At 41.7% G+C, this 19,684-nt stretch overlaps 1 protein-coding gene across 1 annotated transcript; it reads right to left on the bottom strand.

The window, feature by feature from the left end:
* Positions 1–8,769: 8,769 nt before the first annotated feature.
* On the bottom strand, positions 8,770–18,916 carry LOC148846921 (BTB/POZ domain and ankyrin repeat-containing protein NPR1-like). The gene is made up of 5 exons (XM_088949463.1): positions 18,217–18,916; positions 12,386–12,470; positions 12,170–12,340; positions 10,198–10,359; positions 8,770–9,213 (listed from the first exon to the last, which is right to left on the bottom strand). Exons 1-5 carry the CDS (start codon positions 18,766–18,768, stop codon positions 8,942–8,944), a joined length of 1,242 nt encoding a protein of 413 aa, XP_088805589.1. The 5' UTR covers positions 18,769–18,916; the 3' UTR covers positions 8,770–8,941.
* Positions 18,917–19,684: the final 768 nt, after the last annotated feature.

Below are 19,684 nucleotides of genomic sequence, written 5' to 3'. Positions count from 1 at the left end.
GGTCTAATTGTGCCTTTAATCCGCGAAGGATGGCTCTATTCGTTACTTCTGTTTGACTGTTTGCTTGGAGGTGTGCGACTGAAGTAAAGTTCTGTTGAATTCTCATGTCTTGGCACCAGTCTTGGAATTTGATGTCTTCGAACTGTTTGCCGTTGTCGAAAATCAATACCCGAGGTAATCTGAAGCGGCATATGATGTTTTTCCAAAAGAAGTTTTGGACATTTCGGGTTGTTATCGTTACGAGGGGTTCGACTTCTATCCACTTGGTAAAATAGTCCACTACTACTACTAAGAACCTCCTTCCACCCATTGCTGGTGGGAATGGCCCGAGTAGATCGATGCCCCATTGTGCAAAGAGCCACGGATTGATGAGATACTTGAGGTCGGCAGCGGGTTGGTGGTGAATATTGGCATGTCTCTGGCATTTGTCACATTTTCTAACCAGTTTAATGACATCTACCTTCATTGTTGGCCAATAATACCTTTGTCGAAGTGCTTTCTAGGCAAGGGCCCTACCCCCCAAGTGCCCACCGCACAACCCCTCATGAGTGTCGCGGAGTACAAGTTTTGCTTCGGTAGGCCGCAAGCAACGCAGATAGAGGAGCGTGTAGGATCTCCTGTACAACCGCTCGTCTATCATGACGTATTTGGTTGCCTGGTGCTGCACCCTTTTGGCTGCATTGCGATCTGCAGGGAGGGTCCCGTGTAGCAAGAAGCTCGCGAGCGGGTCAATCTAGCTCGGCTTTGCTTGAACGACGGGAGCGACCTCCTCTGCCCCCCTGAAAATGCTAGGCCGAGACAGGTCCTCTATGTACATGGTTCTCATGGTGATGTCGCTAGTGCTGGCTAACTTGGATAGGGTGTCGGCCTCGGCGTTCTCTGACCTAGGGATTTGTCTGATGAAGTGTGATTGGAAATCGAGCAAGACCTCTCTAACTTTGGTCAAGTAGGCAATCATGGTTGGCTCGCGAGCTTCATACTCGCCGGTGACCTGGTTAACCACGAGCTGGGAGTCGCTGTAGATAACGATGTGCTTTGCTTTTACTTCTCTGGCTATGGCTAGTCCAGCTATCAACGCCTCGTACTCTGCTTCATTATTAGATGCCGCGAACTCGAAGCATAGCGCATATTCCAGTTTCGTGCCGCTTGGGCCATGTAGAACTATCCTGGCTCCACTGCCCTATTGGTTCGAGGAGCCATCTACGTGAAGGATCCAGGGCTCCTCATCGCAGCTCGCGGCTAGCTGAGCTAGGAGAGGTGCCACACTGGCTGTACCTCACGGGGTTCGAACTCGACCGACCTGGGGACTTTGGACTCGCCCGAGCTAGGAGCCTTGTGCTCAACCGACCTGGGGACATCGGAGTTGAATATGCATTCGACTATGAAATCTGCTAAGGCTTGGGCCTTAATGGCAGTTTGCGGCTTGTACTGGAGGTCGTACTCCCTGAGCTCAACGACCCACTTTGTCAACCGACCAGAGACCTCGGGCTTAAGCAATACTTGCCTCAGAGGTTTGTCGGTGAGGACGATAACAGTATGAGCTTGAAAGTACGGGCATTGCTTCCGAGCTGCGATTATCAGTGCGTATGCTAGCTTTTCCATCTCCGGGTATCTCGTTTCTGCTCCCTGCAATACTTTACTAACATAATAGATGGATTGCTGGATCCGATCTACTTCCTTTATTAGTACCGAACTGACCACTTCGTTGCTTGCCGAAAGGTACAGTTCTAAAATATCGCCCTCCTCGGGCCGGGTTAAGGTCGGCACACTAGCGAGGTATTTCTTGAGCTCGTCAAATGCGAGCTGACAGTCTTGGGTCCATTCAAACCCTTTGCTCTTAATTACCTTAAAGAACGGTAGACAGCGGTCTGCTGATTTAGACATGAAGCGGCTTAGGGCGGCTATGCGGCCATTCAACCTCAGAACCTCCTTCAACTTCCGGGGTGGTTTCATATCTAAGATGGCCTTAATTTTATTCAAGTTGGCTTCGATGCCACACCGGTTAACGATGTATCCTAGGAACTTTCCCGAGGTCACACCAAACACACATTTGTTTGGGTTCAGTCTCATATTAAACTTACGCAGAATTTCAAAAACAGAATGCAAATCTTGTATTAATTCATGTGAGAATTGAGTGTTGATGACCATGTCGTCTACATAGCATTCTACTTTTCTGCCGATTAACGACGCAAACAACTTATTTACAAGCCTTTGAAAGGTTGCCCCTGCGTTTTTCAACCCGAAGGGCATAACCTTGTAACAGTATACGCCGAATTCCGTGATAAAGGCAGTCTTTTCTTTGTCCACTAGGTCCATCTTGATTTGGTTATAGCCCGAATAGGCGTCCAAGAAACTTAGCAACTCGTGCCCTGAGGTTGCATCCACCAAGCGGTCAATTCTGGGGAGCGGGAAGCAGTCTTTTGGGCAAGCCCGGTTCAGGTCGGTGTAGTCGACGCACATGCGCCACTTGCCGTTAGCTTTCTTTACCAGGACGGGGTTGGCTACCCAACTCGGGTAGTGGATTTCTCTTATGAAGTCAGTTACGATGAGCTTTTCGACCTCCTCGTTGACCGCTTTCCACCGCTCCGAGGCTAGGTTGCATTTCTTCTGTCTAACAAGCCTAACTACAGGATCAGTGTTCAACTTATGAGTTATGAGTTCAGGGTCTATACCGGACATCTCTGTCGCGGACCATGCAAAAATATCTAAAATTTGAAGTAAGAAACTTACCAGTTTTGATCGTAGAGGTTCCTGGACGGAAGCGCTGATCTGAAGTGTTCGAGCTGGGTTCGTTGCTGAGGTCGGAACCGCGACTGTTTCTTCTGTGGGTGCGGCCCGTTCTTCACCTTGCTCCATAGGCCGCTCCAGCTCGAGGTCATCGGCTACCTTGGTTTTTCCCTTCATGGTGGCGATGTAGCACTTACGGGATTCGAGTTTGTCGCCCCGCGCTACCCCCACACCAAAGTCTGTTGGAAACTTCATAGCCAAAATGATAAGTGGAGACCACCGCCCGTTGGACATGGGTGATTGGTCGACCTATTATGGCATTGTAGGGGGAGGGGGTCGCAACCACCAGGAAGTCATGCTTGAATCTGACCACACAAGGCCACTACCGACTTCCACAGGTACTATTATTTTCCTAAGGGGCCGGACTTCTTCTCCACTGAAGCCTACCAAAGGAGTGTCTGTGGGCTTTAGGTCGCCTCTGTGCAACTGGAGCTGGTCAAACGCAACTTTGAAGAGGATGTCAACTGAGTTGCCTGAGTCGACGAGTACGCGCCTGGCCTCGAAGTCGTTGATTCTTAGCTTTATTATGAGCGTGTCGTCGTGGGGGTAGTGGACCCCTCATACATCATCTTCTGTGAAGAAAATTGGCTCTTCTGTCCTCGGCCGTTTTGCGGGGTTCTGCTCCTCCCGGATGGCCTCGTGAACCGACGCCCAAGCTGCTGTTGAAGTGCAACCCGCAACGATAGAACCTCCCACTATCATGTGGATGGTCCCCCGAACTGGCCTCTCCTCCGGAGGCTGCCTCTACAGTTGTTCGGCCAGCCTGCTACTGGACTCGGGGGCATCCTTATTGTGCTCCCCTTGCCGACCTGTTTTATTACTATTATTATTATTCTGCACAAAGTTTCTTAGATATCCGCGACGGATGAGCTCATTTATCTCATCGCGGAGGTTTTTACAACTCTCGGTACTGTGATCATAATCTTTGTGAAAACTGCAATACATATTCTTATTTCTTTCATTGGGATTCCCCCTCAGACAGGGTGGCCACTTCACGTACGAGGCGTCCTTGATCGCCATCAGGATTTCAGCCCGCTTCGCGTTCAGTGGGGTGTAATCATCTTGGTCTGCTACAGGAGGTCGGAAAAACTGACCCGACTTTACCCCCCGAGTTGTGTCCTTTTTCTTTTAGCTGTCCCCTTGACTAGAAAGGTCTCCTTCCCTCTTCCTTTTTTCGGGTGTGCCCTCGCCCTTTTGGTGGCTATGAATCTGTCCGCAAGGTTCAGGAACTCGGTTATGGTCGCTGGTTGATTGACGACCATATGCCATTTAAACTCTTTGTGTGTCACACCCTTCTTAGCTGTTGCAAGGCGTATGGCGGGGTCCAGGCGTGGTATCTGCATACAGACATTGTTGAACCGCTTGATATAACTTCGGATGGATTCTCCCTCTCTCTGCACTATGCTGAGGAGAATTTCTTCAGTTCGCAGACACCGCTTGCTAGTAACGAAGTGGGATGTGAAGGTTTGCGCAAACTGCGTCCAACTTCTTATTGACCCGGGTGCCAAATTTCGGTACCACGTGCGGGCTGCTCCTCTAAAAGTAGTAGAGAAGGCTACGCACATGCACGACTCACTGGCTCTCGCTAGGTGCATCTATGACTGAAAGGCATCTACATGATCATTCGGGTCAAATGACCCATCATAATTGTCAAGAGGGGGGAGCTTGAAGTCTTTGGGCATCGGGACTGCCAGGAGTTCGGAAGACAGGGGGGATGGAACTGAGAGGAGGGGAGCTTTGACTTCGACCGAGCTTACCTCTTCTTTGCCCGTGAGCTCGGGCAAATCGCGGGTGACAGATCAACGAGCTCGGCGTTCTTGGTGGGATCGGCGTTTGTGCTACTCACCTCTGCGCTGCCCGGAATGGTTTGCACAGGAAGTAGCCCGGTCTACTGGTGATGGCTACGGATAGAGGGTTCTTGCTTGGAGTTTGTTGCTAGGATCTCGAACCGGTTTTCAAGGATCGGGGTTTCAAATTTTGACTGCCAAGGTGATGTAGACCTGGCGAGCTGGGGTCCTCCCGACCTGTCCACCCGCGGCGAGATCGAGGTAGCCGGTCTCTCTCGTCTGCCGTGGGGGGAGGCCTGGTTTTTTGGGAGGTTCTGGGGGGCCTCTCTTTGGCCAACGAGGTGCTCGTCCTGGCGGCAAGACTTAGCTTGCTGCGAGGCTAGGTGCTGAGGCGGGAACTGCAGCTGCTAAAGTTGAGGTTGAGGCAACTAGGGGAATTGCTGCTGATACTGATACTGGGAGACATGGTGCAGTACGTGTTGTTGATAGAGTTAAAGTTGCTGGAACTGTTGCATTTGGGCCTGCATGGCCTGCATGCACTGCATCAAGTCCTCCAGTTGGTGCGGGCTGGCCGCTAGGGGCACAACCAAAGGTTCGGTGAACGTCGCTCTGATTGTAGCAGGGAGCGGGGCGATGACAGGTGCCACTGTGAGAGGCACATTCAAGCTGGGGATTCCATCTGCTGAGAGGGGGACGATGAACTGTTCGATACAGACAGTAGGAAGCTGGGGTTATTCCCTGGAGTTAGCGTCGGATTGTTTCAAGGAAGAACCGAACTGCAAAAGCTTAGGGAGAAAGGCCTTTTGAAGCATTTCCCACAGACGGCGCCAAATGATGCGGCGCAATCCGATCACTCCTAGCTGGCACTCGTGTGGCTCCTCGAAGACACCTGAGACAGGGAAGAATAAGAAGAATCCCTTGGGGCACTACCCGGCAGGGACACTCCGATGCTTAAGTCAGTACTCGGTAGAAGCGAGGGAAAGACGAAGGGCTAAGAGTGAGGATAGCGCGTTACCACTTTGTTCACGGGGTCAGAGATTCAAGAAGAAGTTTCTCTTATGCCTTGAGGGTTTTTATAGGGACACTCACATTAGGTCGGGCATAACCGCCACTGGGCTCCTGCCACAGCCGTTACCTGCCAGGGCTGCATAGGTGGCCATTGTGGTGTAGCCTCGCCCGGGTGAGTGACACATTTCCAAAGTGGCAGGCACACCTTTGCCTACTGAGAGACGTGGACGCAGACTGTCGAGAGGACTGGGACTGCGCCGTTAGTAGAGGATATGGCGCAGTTTGACCGGTACGGTCTGTCAGTCGAAAGCTTCCTGGAGAGCGCTAGTGCGGATCGTTCGCGAGCTATTTTGTGGCGAGCTTGAAACACTCCAAGATTACCCTTAGTGGAATTGATCCTCGGAATGACTTGTCTGCTAGGGAGCTCGGGCGAGCTAATAACTTTAGCTCGCGAGCTACAGTTGCGTCAGAGTATCTCTTCAAAGATAGCATGGGGAACTCGGAGTTCGTGTCGCGGCGGACTCCTCCCCTCGTGAGCTGTAACGTAGCGGACTGCTTTGTAGGCCCGTCACTTGGTCGCTCTGGGCTTCAATGCTGGGTTGACGCTCATGCTAAGTCGGCGTCTACGTGTCATCGTTTCATAAGTTGAGTCAAATCATCCTTCATCAATTATTATTATTAAAATTTAACCATGAGTTTATTTGAAAAGTTGGATCATTGACCCATCATCTAGAAAGGAAAATAGCTTTGCTTTTAAATCAATTTTAAATTATATATTTCATATACATTATATAAATATTTTTTACTTATTACACTAAATTTTTGCTTGATATAATTAATATATAACATTAGAGATTTATACATTTTTATAATTTTTGTATTCTTTTGATTGCTTGTACTTTTTTACTTTTTAAAGATTTATTATTTAATTATGACATCACCAATTAATTTATTTAACCCAAACCAATAACCCACCACCCAAAAAGGACAATATTTATTTTCAAAAAAAAGGAAAATAGTTTGCTTTTTAGGTTGACTTTAAATTTTGTATTACATTTATATCATTGATAAAATTGATTTCTATGTATAATATTTATTTTTGTTCAATATAATGAATGTATAATGTTATAGATGTACCTGATATTTTATTTTTTATAAATACGTAACATTAGATATGTGCCCAAAATTTTATCTAGTTTTTTAATTTTTGTGATTGTTTTTATTTTCTATTTTTAAAAATTTTATTACTTGACTATGATATCATTTCATTTATAAGTTGATTTTAGATTTGACATTCCATTTTCATCATTAATAAAAATACTTCTTATATTTCATACTTATTTTTGTTTAGTATAATGAATGCACAGTATTAGAGATATATTTAATTCTTTTTGTTTTTCTATATTTTATTTATTTTAATTTTTTATTATTAAATTATGATATTGTTGATTAACCCATTTAAGCCCAAATGGTTGAATTGCTTACCCACCACCAAGAGTGAAAGAAAATGATTTTGTTTTCAAATAATTTTTCAATATATTTATTTTTATAATAATAAAATTGATGTTTTGGATTTAATTAGTGGAATTTAATGATGAGAAAAATATATGCTTGATATAGGATTTAATGATAAAATATAAATTAGATATGAGATTTATTGAGAGAGAAAATAAAAATGGTTTTATTTCAAATTGGTTTTAAATTTTATATTCCATTTCCCTCATTAATAAAAATAATTCTTATTTGTCATACTTATTATTGTTTAATATGTCAAATATATGATGTTAAAAGTGTTCCAAAATTTTCTTTAATTTATATATTTGCATTTGATCTATTTTTGAATTTTATATTATTTAATTATGGAAACATTTTTTTTTTGTATTTAACACAACACACTAACTTTTCAACAAGTGGATAATTGTGGAAACATGAGTTGGCCCATTTGACCAAAAAGGTTTAATTTCTTACCACCACCTAGATGAAAACACTATTTTTTCCATGATTTTAAAAGTATAAGTTTTATGTTATTAGAATTATTATTTTATTTTGTATGGATTTAATTAGTAAAATTTAATTATGAGAATAAACAAAGATGTTTTAAATATATGAATCAATGAGGGTGATCAGGAGTTAATACCTTAAATGTGTGATTTATGAGAGGGAATTGAATGTATTGAATAATAGCATTTATATTACATTTTCTACCCTCACAATAGTGGGGTCATATTTTAAAAAAAAAAAGGGATATTTTAGTAAAGAAATTTAGAAGCTATTCCTATTTTTTATAATAGTATAGGCAGATATAGATTTGTAGAATAGGGTACTAACATTTGTGCCATGCGGGTCATATTTCAAAAAATTCTAGAAATTTAGAAGCTATTCCTACTTTTTATAATAGTATAGACAGAAACAGATTTGTAGAGTAGGGTACTAACATTTGTGCCATGCGGCCATTTGATGCTCCAACCTCCTGGTTAAACCCACAAAGCCAAGGACACAACAGACAGAGAAACCGCGGATGATCCTATCTTCTGCCGTGCCGCTGCTGGAAATTGTAAAATTTTCTCGAGTATAGAACATTGGTTCATACCCCAAAACCCAAATGCCCCACATCATTTCTATTGGGAATGGTTGATTGGGCGTGAGGCCAAGGCAATTATCGGCACTACACACTCTGTAAAGATAATGTTTTTGAGGATATGCTTTTCAGTCGTTTATTCTTGAGTGGGAGTGACGTGACACTGTGACAGTCAGTCCGGACTACAGAGTAGGTCGTCAGCAAACGATGAATGTGAAGACTGAAGAGCTGCTGGCCGTGTGCACTGTGAGCCAATAATCAATCACAGCCAGCTGTGTCTATGACTATGAGCATCCCATTCTTGCTTTAGGTCAAGATCTACAGTGTTGAAAGAATAATAGAATAAGAGTTTCAAACATCATCTCCCAATATCCAGTTGGTTCTGCTTTCCTCATGGTGGCCATGATCATCCCGAATTTTCTTCCGACCTTAGGAGTAGGAGATGTTCTAGACAATGCCAACCTGCTTCTATGGTTGCCTGTAGATGCTTATTCCAAAGTCGTTATATTCTGACCTGAACTTGAGAGTTTCACTTGTATTTGTGCCCTACATAACACGTACAAACCTAATCTTCTCTAGTACAAAATTTTCCCAGACTGTACAATGATATGAGCAAGTAAATACATACCAAAATCATGTTCGTATATGTTACATTAGGACAAGTGTGCTGTGGATGCTAAAAGAAAGCGAAAGAAAAAGTGAATGGAATCGATACACTACAGCATGAGCATGCAACAGGATGGGACAGGTGTTTGTCTCTCAGTCTCAGGTTGTTAAAAGTTTACTTCCTTGTGGTAAGCCTGTTATTAGATCTCACCATTCCTATAGATGTTGATGAGGATGATGATGACATGGTGGATCTATTGAAATCCTCTTTGTCCTCATGGAATGCTTTACTTAACATGTCCTGTAGTTCCATGTACCTTGTCTTCTTCCTTTGACGCTCCTCTGTCGTGTCATTTCCAACATGTGCAAGCTCTGATAAGTCCTCAGCATCCATTATCTTATCGAGTACTTTTGAGCAACGTGGGAAAAAGCGTTTCCCAAGTTCCACTGAGGTTCCAAACAGAAGATTCATGGCAGTGAGATACTCGATTACATATAAACAGCAAGGATATGTATGATTGGAGAAGGTTACAAATATACAAACATGCACTAAAGGTTCAGAGCTGTCCTTCACGATATAAGATGGCATGGCCCCAATTATTAAATGTGGCACAATCATGCTTCTAAACCAAAATTGTTCCTAGTTGTCCTCTATTGTTCCAAGGACGGGTTCTAGTTTGAGTAAACAACTGTACATGCAGGAGGACATAGGATAAATAAGAATTCCACTTTACAACTGGGTAGTTCCCAACCAAACACATGTGGAGAGAAAGCCCTTCGTTAACTGTAAAGAAGACTGAACTAAGGCTTGTACAGGTTTCTCTACCTTTCCCTTCCTTTCTCTACCTTTCATTTCAAACCAAACGCAGCCTAAAAGGAACGTGGATGGTGCTTGCTCCAAAGTTCAACCTGCTCAGCAGGTACCCTGTAGCTTGTCTACCACAGGTCTCATGTAAGAGTGGTAACAAATATATACAATTACTGCCTGGTTGTAGGGTCAGCATTCCCTTAAGAATAGTGATTACAGAAAAGGAACTAGAAGTGATTAGGGACTGCAGTTCAGTAAGTGGCTATGCTTTATCGAAGGAGAATTCTGGTTTTAAAGACAAGGCAGTAAGTACAACCAATACTTGAGTGGCAGTACCTGAGCATGCACCTGGGAAAGAGGGCAGACAACCAGGAATTCTTATTGACCGTGGTGCATAGTCCTTTTCACAGATGCATTGATAAAAAATTCCATATGGGTGGCACTAATACTTTAGTTTCCTTGCACTAGATATTCGAGCATTAGCCTCTGTAATTGAATTGCAGCCATATAAAGACTTCGAAATCAAGGGGTAATTTCCCCTCAAAGTAAGGGAAGATGAAGGAAAAAAGAGCACAGAAGAACTAGTATTGCAAGATCAATGGAAAGAATGGGGAATTATTTACCAGTTTTGGAGAGTGCTCTCATCCTATTTAGATGCTCTTCTTTAATCCTGAAAGGTGCTTCATTCAAGTCCACTGTTAATGGGAACTCCACGGTGCCATCCACTTGTGCAATGTCCATAGCAACTTTTGCTTCCATAGGGAATAGAAGTTTTGCTAGACAAACTAGAGTAAGAAAAGGCGTATCATTACAAATGAGTTCAGAGCAAAAATCACCATAGGATATTTTACAGCAATGGTCATTGATCAGGTGAAGTTGTTCTCAGTCAATGTAAGAAAAAACTCTTTATTATGGTAAAATTTGTAAACCTGCAAACAAATGCTCTTGAATTAAAACCAGGCCTCAAACTTCTGGAGCTGGCACTTCATAGTCCAGAGGTTCAATGGCAATATCAATGCCACGTCATTAATATAACTGGACAATAAAGTAGCAGAACCATCAAACTCTTGGAACTATCAAAAAGATTTCATGATTGGGTGATTCAACTGAATGGTTTGCATGGTTTCTGGGATGATGGTCAGGGATCCACCTAAACCAAAGCAATCGCTGTTTGAGGTTTGACCCATACAAGACAAAAAAAAAAGACCAGTTGTGCATGCCTGAGTGATTGGGGCAGGGTATGGAGATTTGAAAGTTGAAACACAGCAATAAGAATGAAACAAAATCTACATTAGAAACCTCAACTATTGTAAAAATAATAATATAATAGAATTTTAGGCAAAAATACACTTAAATGCTCTGACGTTCCTATTTCTAAGTTGGTAGGCATCAATTGAAGAACATCCATTTAGCTGAAGAGTGGAAAATTTATACAAATGATAAAATAAAAGTGGTCATTGGGAGAAAATGAGTATTCTCCACAGTAAGCAATGCTAGTTTACATCACCTTCCTTAAAGATGGAAACTGTTCTTTTTTTCCCAGGTGATTGTTTTGTGACAACTTTTTCAAAAACTCTCGATGTTTACAATCTAATATTTCTCTCTACCATATGCAAAGTAGCTAATCTTGGCCAGAAATCTCAGCATCTGAGATCTAATAGTTTCTGTTTGAAACACAATTTATCTCTTGAGAGTGGGTAGAAAAAAATGAAACTGAATATTGTAAAGAACTGCTAGAAAATATATGTTATTTTTAGTAAGTAGCAACACAAAATAAAAGAAGAAGAAAAGAAAAGGTGCAAAGGGGTTTGAATTTTTACAAGAAAACATTAGCTAACTGATCTTCATGAAGAAAAAAAAGATATGAAAAGCAGGTAATAAACTAAAGTTTGATTCTAAGAATTTGAAAATCATAACTGAATGGCTTTGATAGCAACAAGAGCAAGATTCTTCAAAGGATTTTAATGAGGGGTTGGAGGTTATAGTTTTTTTTTTTTTTTTTTTTTCAAAAAAGGTAAGGTAAATTTTATTATAACTGAAAGAGTACAACAGGCCCCCAAGTATTGGCCAGGCACGGCAAAATACAGCACTAATAAGTTACAACTCTCACATAGAATATACAGAGATATGAACTTCAAGAATTCTTATGAAACAAATGCTTACGTAACAAGAACTAGTATTGAGGATCACTGAAAATTGATGCCATCTTGCTTGGTTTGGAAAGATATTGGATAAAAAGGTTCTAGAGGCCTTGTTTCATAGCTTTTATCTTCAGGTGCACAAAAATCATAGATTGTAGGATAAATGCATGGGCCAAGATGGTAAATTGCAAGATAGCAATCAATCAGAACAGAAAGAAAGAGCTATAAAGAATCAATATAGTTAAATTTCACTTTTATCTTTTATAGCTGAATTCAAGCATTTTTCTTATTCTGTATGATGTACGATATAAAGGTATAACCTGACTCATACGTGACACAGTATTTGGAGTTGGAGAAAACTTTGTAGGAAATAAGTTTAGTTCATCCAAAATATGTTTAACAAGTAATATGCATACCCAAAGGAAAAGAATTTGACTGTATCAGAATAACTCACCTCTATTTTCAAGGTACAACAATTTCACACGCAGATCATCACCTGCCATTGCAAGAGAAACAGAAGCTTCCCCTAATAGTGGATCTCTTCTCTCTGCTTGCTCCAATATCTCTATGCATAACCTATTCTTAGGAGAAGAAACCAATCCTTGCAAACAATAATGAGGTGAACCTTACATACGATGTATCACAAGAACTGAATGCAGTCAAAACCTACTCAACCAAACAGTATAGAATGAGTTATCTTTATATCCCCAACCAGCTTCAATATAGATCTGGATGAACTGATGTGAAAAGGATCTCTTGAAATAAAAAACACTATTATAGTAGAATATGTTAGAATTACCTAATAAGCTATTCCCTAGTTCCCACTTTTTTATAGAAAATAATAAGCATATAATTTGTCAGTAGTAGTGATAATCTTCACGTAGCTTATATACATGTCAAGGAAACTTTCTTTTTTGGGTAAAAAGAGCATTTCATTAAAAACAGAAAAGATAAGATACAACAAAAAGTGCCAGATTAGCAGCGGCTTGAAACTACACAAAAAATTCCTACGTATAATATGTCAAAGAGTTTTCCTAATCATATTAGATCCCAACTTTCAATTTTTCAGCCACCATAAATCCATGTCATCGTTGTTTTCATTACCAATGCTAGAAACACACTATAGCTTTGATAACTGGCAGACTACTACTAGTCTTGCCTTGGTTTCACTTCCAACTTCTAAAGCTATGATGAACTTAGTTATCCGATGAACAAATATAGATTCCACAGTGGTATTATTTTGTTATCAGAAATTTTTTATTAGCAAGATCTTTGAGTTGTGAAATTTTGTGCTAGAAAGTACTTCATAATAAAATCTAATAGAGATATTGTAAGATATTTAGAAAGATTTTGTGCATATGGACTTTTAGGAAGTTGCTAATTTTTAGTCTTACTAATTTTTATTCTTGCTATTTTTATTCTTGATGTATTTGTATATATATGGGCAGTTTGCTCCATTGAAAGGCAGAGAATTACCATTCTTTTGAACGACGATCCTTGCAATTATTCTTTATGCTATCAGAGCCATACTTACACTATGGCTTATTCGAAATCTCCTTACTATCTTGGTTCGCAGGACAACCCCGGCTTGGTCGTGACACCTATCGTCTTGAAAGGCGATAACTATGATGAATGGGCCAAAGCCATGAAGAACGCGTTCCGGGCAAAGAAGAAATTGGTTTTTCTTGAAGGTAATGTGACGAAACCTGGTGATGATTCCAACGAATTAGAAGATTGGTATAGTGTGGATTCCATGTTTGGTAGCATGGATATTCAATACCATAGAACCTGGACTCCGGTCTACGATCTCCTATATGGAGACAACAAAGGAACTTTGGGAGGATCTTCGGGAACGGTTCGCCATTGGGAATGATCTGCGAATTCACCAATTAAAGAGTGACTTGGCCAATTGCAAACAAGAAAGCATGACCGTATCCGCATATTATGGGAAGATGAAGACCATATGGGAGGAGTTGGCTGGGTATGTGAAGAACCCACAATGCAGGTGTAGTGGATGCAAGTGTGGAGCGGCGACCAAGCTAGCGTTGGAGCGGGAAAAGGAGAAAATTCATCAATTTCTCATGGGCCTTGACAGTGCAGTTTATGGCACTGTTAGTTCAAATGTTTTAAGTAAAGATCCTTTACCTTCATTGAATCGAATATATGCAATAATTATGCAAGAGGAACGGCACAAAATGGTGGCTCGAGCACATGAAGAACGAGGAGAGGCTGTGGGATTTGCTGTCCAAACTAGAAATAGAACCAAAGCTACGAACAAGGATGAGAAGATGTGCTCTCACCGTGGAAAGACTGGACATGAGGAGCTCAAATGTTTTCAGCTTGTAGGCTACTCAGATTGGTGGTTGCAAGCAAAGGATGTCGCTCTGGTGGTCGTGGGGGACGAGGAAGTCGAGGCACGGGAACTGGAAGGGGTCGAGGAGCGTTTGGTACAGCAGCTGCGAATGCTGTCCAGACACAAGGAAGCTGTGGCGTCAATACCACTATTGCGGCTGTCCGGACCAACGACAAAACTGGTTTTCCTGGACTTAATGATGAACAGTGGGCAACGCTAATGGCAATGATCAATTCACACAAGGAATCCACTTCAGAGAAATTGACGGGTAAGAAAATGTGGTTGATAGATTCGGGATGCTCTCACAATATGACCGGGAATTTGGAGCTATTGAAAAATATGCATGAAATCCCTCCTTGTGCCGTTGGACTTCCTGATGGAAAGAATATGATGGCGTTGCAAGAAGAAGTGCAACTTGGGAAATGATTGATCTTAAAACATGTCTTATATGCTTCCAACTTGAGTTGCAATTTGATATCTGTGTCTCAATTTATTGATGAATTAAAATATACAGTCACGTTTTCTGACAAACTATGTGTAATGCAGGACCCCACTTCGAGGGCAGTGATTGGTGTGGGTGAGAAGCGTGACGGGGTCTATCTTTGGTGCTGTGTGACAAGGACTGGTGCATGCGGGCTGGCGAAGATGGATTCATATGAACTGTGGCATAGGCGAATGGGACACCCCTCAAAATGAGTTGTTACTCTACTTCCTACTATTAAAAATAAAATTGCTAGTCAAGAAACACACAGTGAGTTATGTGATATTTGTTTAAGAGCTAAACAAACCCGTGATGTGTTTCCTTTGAGCCATAATAAAGCTTCTGCACCTTTTGCCTTGATTCATTGCGATGTTTGGGGACCATACCGTACTCCTGCTTCATGTGGTGCTATATAATTTTTGACCATCGTTGGTGATTACTCACGGGCAGTATGGATTTATTTGATGGCAAAAAAGAGTGAAGTTAGTGCTAACATTGTGAAATTTTGTGCCATGGTAATGACCCAATTTGACAGTAAGGTTCGGGTAATAAGGAGTGATAATGGGTTGGAATTGTAACATTGAATAATTATTGTGATATTCATGGCATTATTCACCAAACATCATGTGTTGGGACACCTCAGCAAAATGGCAAGGTGGAACGCAAGCATGGCCATATCCTGAATGTTGCACACGCTTTGCGTTTTCAGGCAAATTTACCAGTGAGTTTTTGAGGTGAATGTGTGTTGACTCTAGAATATCTGATTAACCGTACTCCAAGTCCTTTACTTGATGGAAAGAGTCCTTGTGAATTGTTGTTTGGGAAGGAACCAACTTACAAACATATTTGTGTTTTTGGATGTTTATGTCATGCTCATTATCAAAGGCGTGACAAAGACAAGTTTGGTTCTCAAAGTCGAAGGTGCATATTTGTTGGGTACCCTTTCGGCAAGAAATGATGGAGACTCAATGACTTAGATACAAATGAGTTATTTGTATCTCGTGATGTTGTATTCTCTGAACATATTTTTCCTTATAAGGTTGCTATCTCTGAATCACTTAGCATCGGTGTGACCGAGCAACCATCTATTTGTAATGATGTGCAATGCTTTAATGATCATGAGCTGGATAGTGCAGATACTTCGAATGATGAACCAACTCCGGAAGAAGACTTGACTCCGAAAGCAAGGGGGAGTGGTGAGGTTCTTAATGAACAGAGAGAGGGCGACGCGAACTTGGAAAGTAACAGTGAAGGTGAAAACCTTGGCTGAGGATGTAGGGGAAGGCATCCTCTTGAGAAGCTGAAGGACTATGTATGCCACACAGCGCAGCGCATCAACAACCCCCTCGCTGATCATGCCACATCATGCCACTCCTCAGGTGTGCCTTATCCTATTACACGTTATGTGACTTGTACTGATTTTTCTTTGAGACATAGACAGTTCTTGGCAGCTATAACTGCAGGGAAAGATCCCACATATTTTTCAGAAGCAACTCGTGAGCCACATTGGAGACGAGCAATGAAGGAGGAAATTGAAGCTCTTTAGCGTAATGGCACCTGGACTCTTGAACCGTTGCCCCTCGGGAAGCAAGCGATCGGGTGTAAATGGGTGTACAAGACCAAGTATAACTTAGATGGAATGATTGAAAGACACAAGGCTAGATTGGTGATTTTAGGGAACAATCAGAAGGCTGGGATAGATTATGCTCCAGTGGCAAAGATGGTGGCTGTTCGGTTGTTTTTTGCTGTAGCGGCAGCACGAAAGTGGGGGTTTCATCAGATGGATGTGCATATGCTTTTTTTGCATGGTGACTTGGCAGAAGAGGTGTGCATGCGATTGCCGCCCAGTTTCTCATCTACACATTCAGGAAAGGTATGTCACTTGCGCAAATCTTTATACGGATTACGACAGGCACCTATAAACTGGTTTGCCAAATTGGGCACAGCCTTGAAGACGTATGAATTTACTCAATCACACTCAGATTATTCTTTATTCACTTACCATAAGGACGGAGCTACACTATGTGTTTTGGTGTATGTGGACGATCTTGTTGTGGGAGGAAACAATGGAGAGATGATACATCAATTCAAGCACGGCCTTGAAGACGTATGAATTTACTCAATCACACTCAGATTATTCTTTATTCACTTACCATAAGGACGGAGCTACACTATGCGTTTTGGTGTATGTGGACGATCTTGTTGTGGGAGGAAACAATGGAGAGATGATACATCAATTCAAGCAGTATCTGAGTCGGTGCTTTCACATGAAGGACCTTGGGACGCTGAAGTATTTTCTTGGCATTGAAGTTGCCAGAGGAGATGAGGGCATCTATCTCTGTCAACGAAAGTATGCACTAGATATTATTTCAGAAACAGGATTGCTAGGAGCTAAACTGACTCATCTACCTATGGAACAAAATCATCGACTCGCACTGGCCAACGGGAAGTTGGTTGATGACCCAGAAAAATATCAACGTCTAATCGGGAGATTAATCTATCTTACTGTAACACGACCAGAGCTTTGCTATTCTGTGCATATATTGGCTCAATTTATGCAACAACCACGACAAGAACATTGGGGTGCAACTCTACGGGTGGTCCGACACCTCAAAGGGAATCCGGGCCAGGGTATCATTTTGAGTACCAACAGTGATTTCAAACTGTATGCTTATTGTGACTCCGACTGGGCTAGTTGTCCTTTGACACGACGCTCTTTGACTGAGTACTTTGTGATGCTTGGACGGTCTCCTATTTCCTGGAAAACCAAAAGGCAACATACCGTCTCACGTTCATCTGCAGAAGCAAAACACAGGTCCCTGGCTGCCGCGACATGTGAACTGAAGTGGTTGAAGAGTGTTCTACGTGACCTTGGGGTGGAACATCCGAGACCTATGAAATTGCATTGTGATAGTCGTGTCGCTATTTATATTGCAGCTAATCCGGTGTTTCATGAGCGCACCAAACATATTGAGGTTGATTGTCACTTTGTTTGTGATGCCTTGCAAGACTGGACTATTGAGGCTGCTCATGTATGGACTTATAATCAGTTAGCAGACATTTTGACAAAGGCACTTGGCCGAGACAGTTTGATTTTCTTCTTCGCAAGTTGGGCATACGTGACCTACATGCTCCAACTTGAGGGGGAGTAATAGAGATATTGTAAGATATTTAGAAAGATTTTGTGCATATGGACTTTTAGGAAGTTGCTAATTTTTAGTCTTACTGTTATTTTTATTCTTGATGCATTTGTATATATACAGGCAGTTTGCTCCATTGAAAGGTAGAGAATTACCATTCTTTTGAACGACGATCCTTGCAATTATTCTTTAAAATCTATAATGAAGTTGTCTGTTGCATGAGTTGAACTTGGTCATTCAATAAAAACCTCTGTTAATGAAGATCAAATTTATCGAAGGGCCTCATGGTTTCCCGTAATTCATGCGGATACTAGATTACAAGAAAACTTTGATTGAATACTAGAGTAATCTTATTTCCATAACAAGTTGTTTTGCAACACGACCACCTCTACAGTGATTTGGAAATCAAGTAACAAGCACAAAGGAAATTCTGGAATAAATGGTTATTTACTTATTTATGACTGCTAGCTAGTAAAGGTGTAAATCAAAATTCAATTCACAACCGAGAACAGGAATTGTTATCTTACTTGATAAAGAGCCACCAATTCAGGAATCTGAAAGACGAAGGAGGCATAGAGCACCTCCACCATGAAATCCACAGCAGGCCGACATCCGACATGTGAGCAATTGTCGTCGACGCAAATACAAACATCTTTGGGCAATGGCCTGATCTTTCCACTATAGAGATAAGATAAAACCGCAACAAATGGGCGGTAACCCACCTCAAAATCTTTGGCCAATTCCTTCAATTCGAATTTCCCACCCTTCTCCTTGGCCGCTGAACTAGAGAAGACGGTCTTAAAGAAGGGACTTCGAGCCGAGAGAATGCAGCGGTGGACGGGAATTTCCTGGCCTGAGCAAACTACGATTTTGGCGTCGCTGCAGAAATCAAAATCGGGGGATTCGAATATAGATTCTAGATTTTCAGAAAGGCGTCTTAAGGCTGTGACGTCTGGGGCAGAAATTTCCGAGGACAGGGTCTCGGACTTCTCAGTGCCGGAAATGAAGCAGATACCGCTGCTCCCACTGTTGTTGTCATTGGAGTCTGAGAAAGTTGTTCGAGAATCCATGGTGGGCATACGGGTCGAAACCGAATCAGAGAGAGAGAGAGAGAGGAAGACTACTCGGGAAGAAACAACATGGCTGGGGATTGGCAGAGACGGAGAGTGTAGAAGAATAAAGAGGAAGAGGCCATGGGATACGCACAAAGAAAAACACGAAGGGAGATATCAGATGACGGAGACCGCCGTGAGAGAGAGGCTAGAAAATAAGAAAATTCTTATCTGCTACAGAAACGATTAAGATTAAGGGATCTTTGGACCATTTTGATGGTCCAGATGTTGTTTCGATCAATCTGGTACATCGTTCAGCTTCGATAGGTTCTGATCTTCATCAATCCCGACCGTCGATCGCATCAAATCCCTCTTATGAGTTTTTGTTTTTGCTTTTGTTTTTATAGGAATCCCTCTCGTAGGTTTGGTGTTGAAGCTTCCATTTATCATACCAACCAACATTTTTATACATACAAATTAAAATGTAAAAGATAAAAAAAAGAATTATTAAATATTTTTTTGAAATAATTATTATCCATTTGATCATTATCTATCTCTATCTCAATATTATATGTTTTGAATTGGAGTAAAACCTCTCCGGTTAAGGTTATGTCTAACAGAATAATTAAATCCTAATTGATTCATCAAATTTTCAAAATATTGAACTCTGTCACCGAGAGTTTTGCGTATTAAGTGATATGTATTCTTAAGCACAAATAAAAAAGATGACTTGAGCATTATTTCTACTAAAAACAAGATGAAAATTCTAGAAAAAGATGTGCACCATTTCCAGACCTCCATTGAAAAATACCTCTTTAGAGAAAAACCGGAATTTGCATTAGTGCTGCCGATCATCCCAAACCATATTCCCTGTACAAGGCTATAATGATCAAGTGAAGCGGAATCCTTTCTTTCAATTTTAAAAGCTTTTATTTGTATATTT

The sequence above is a fragment of the Nelumbo lutea genome, chromosome 6 (genome assembly GCF_056320005.1).
Source record: "Nelumbo lutea isolate HS-2025 chromosome 6, American lotus-T2T, whole genome shotgun sequence".
Classification (NCBI taxonomy): domain Eukaryota; kingdom Viridiplantae; phylum Streptophyta; class Magnoliopsida; order Proteales; family Nelumbonaceae; genus Nelumbo; species Nelumbo lutea.
Note: the sequence above shows the minus strand (reverse complement) of the source record. Positions and strands in the feature narration are given on the sequence as shown.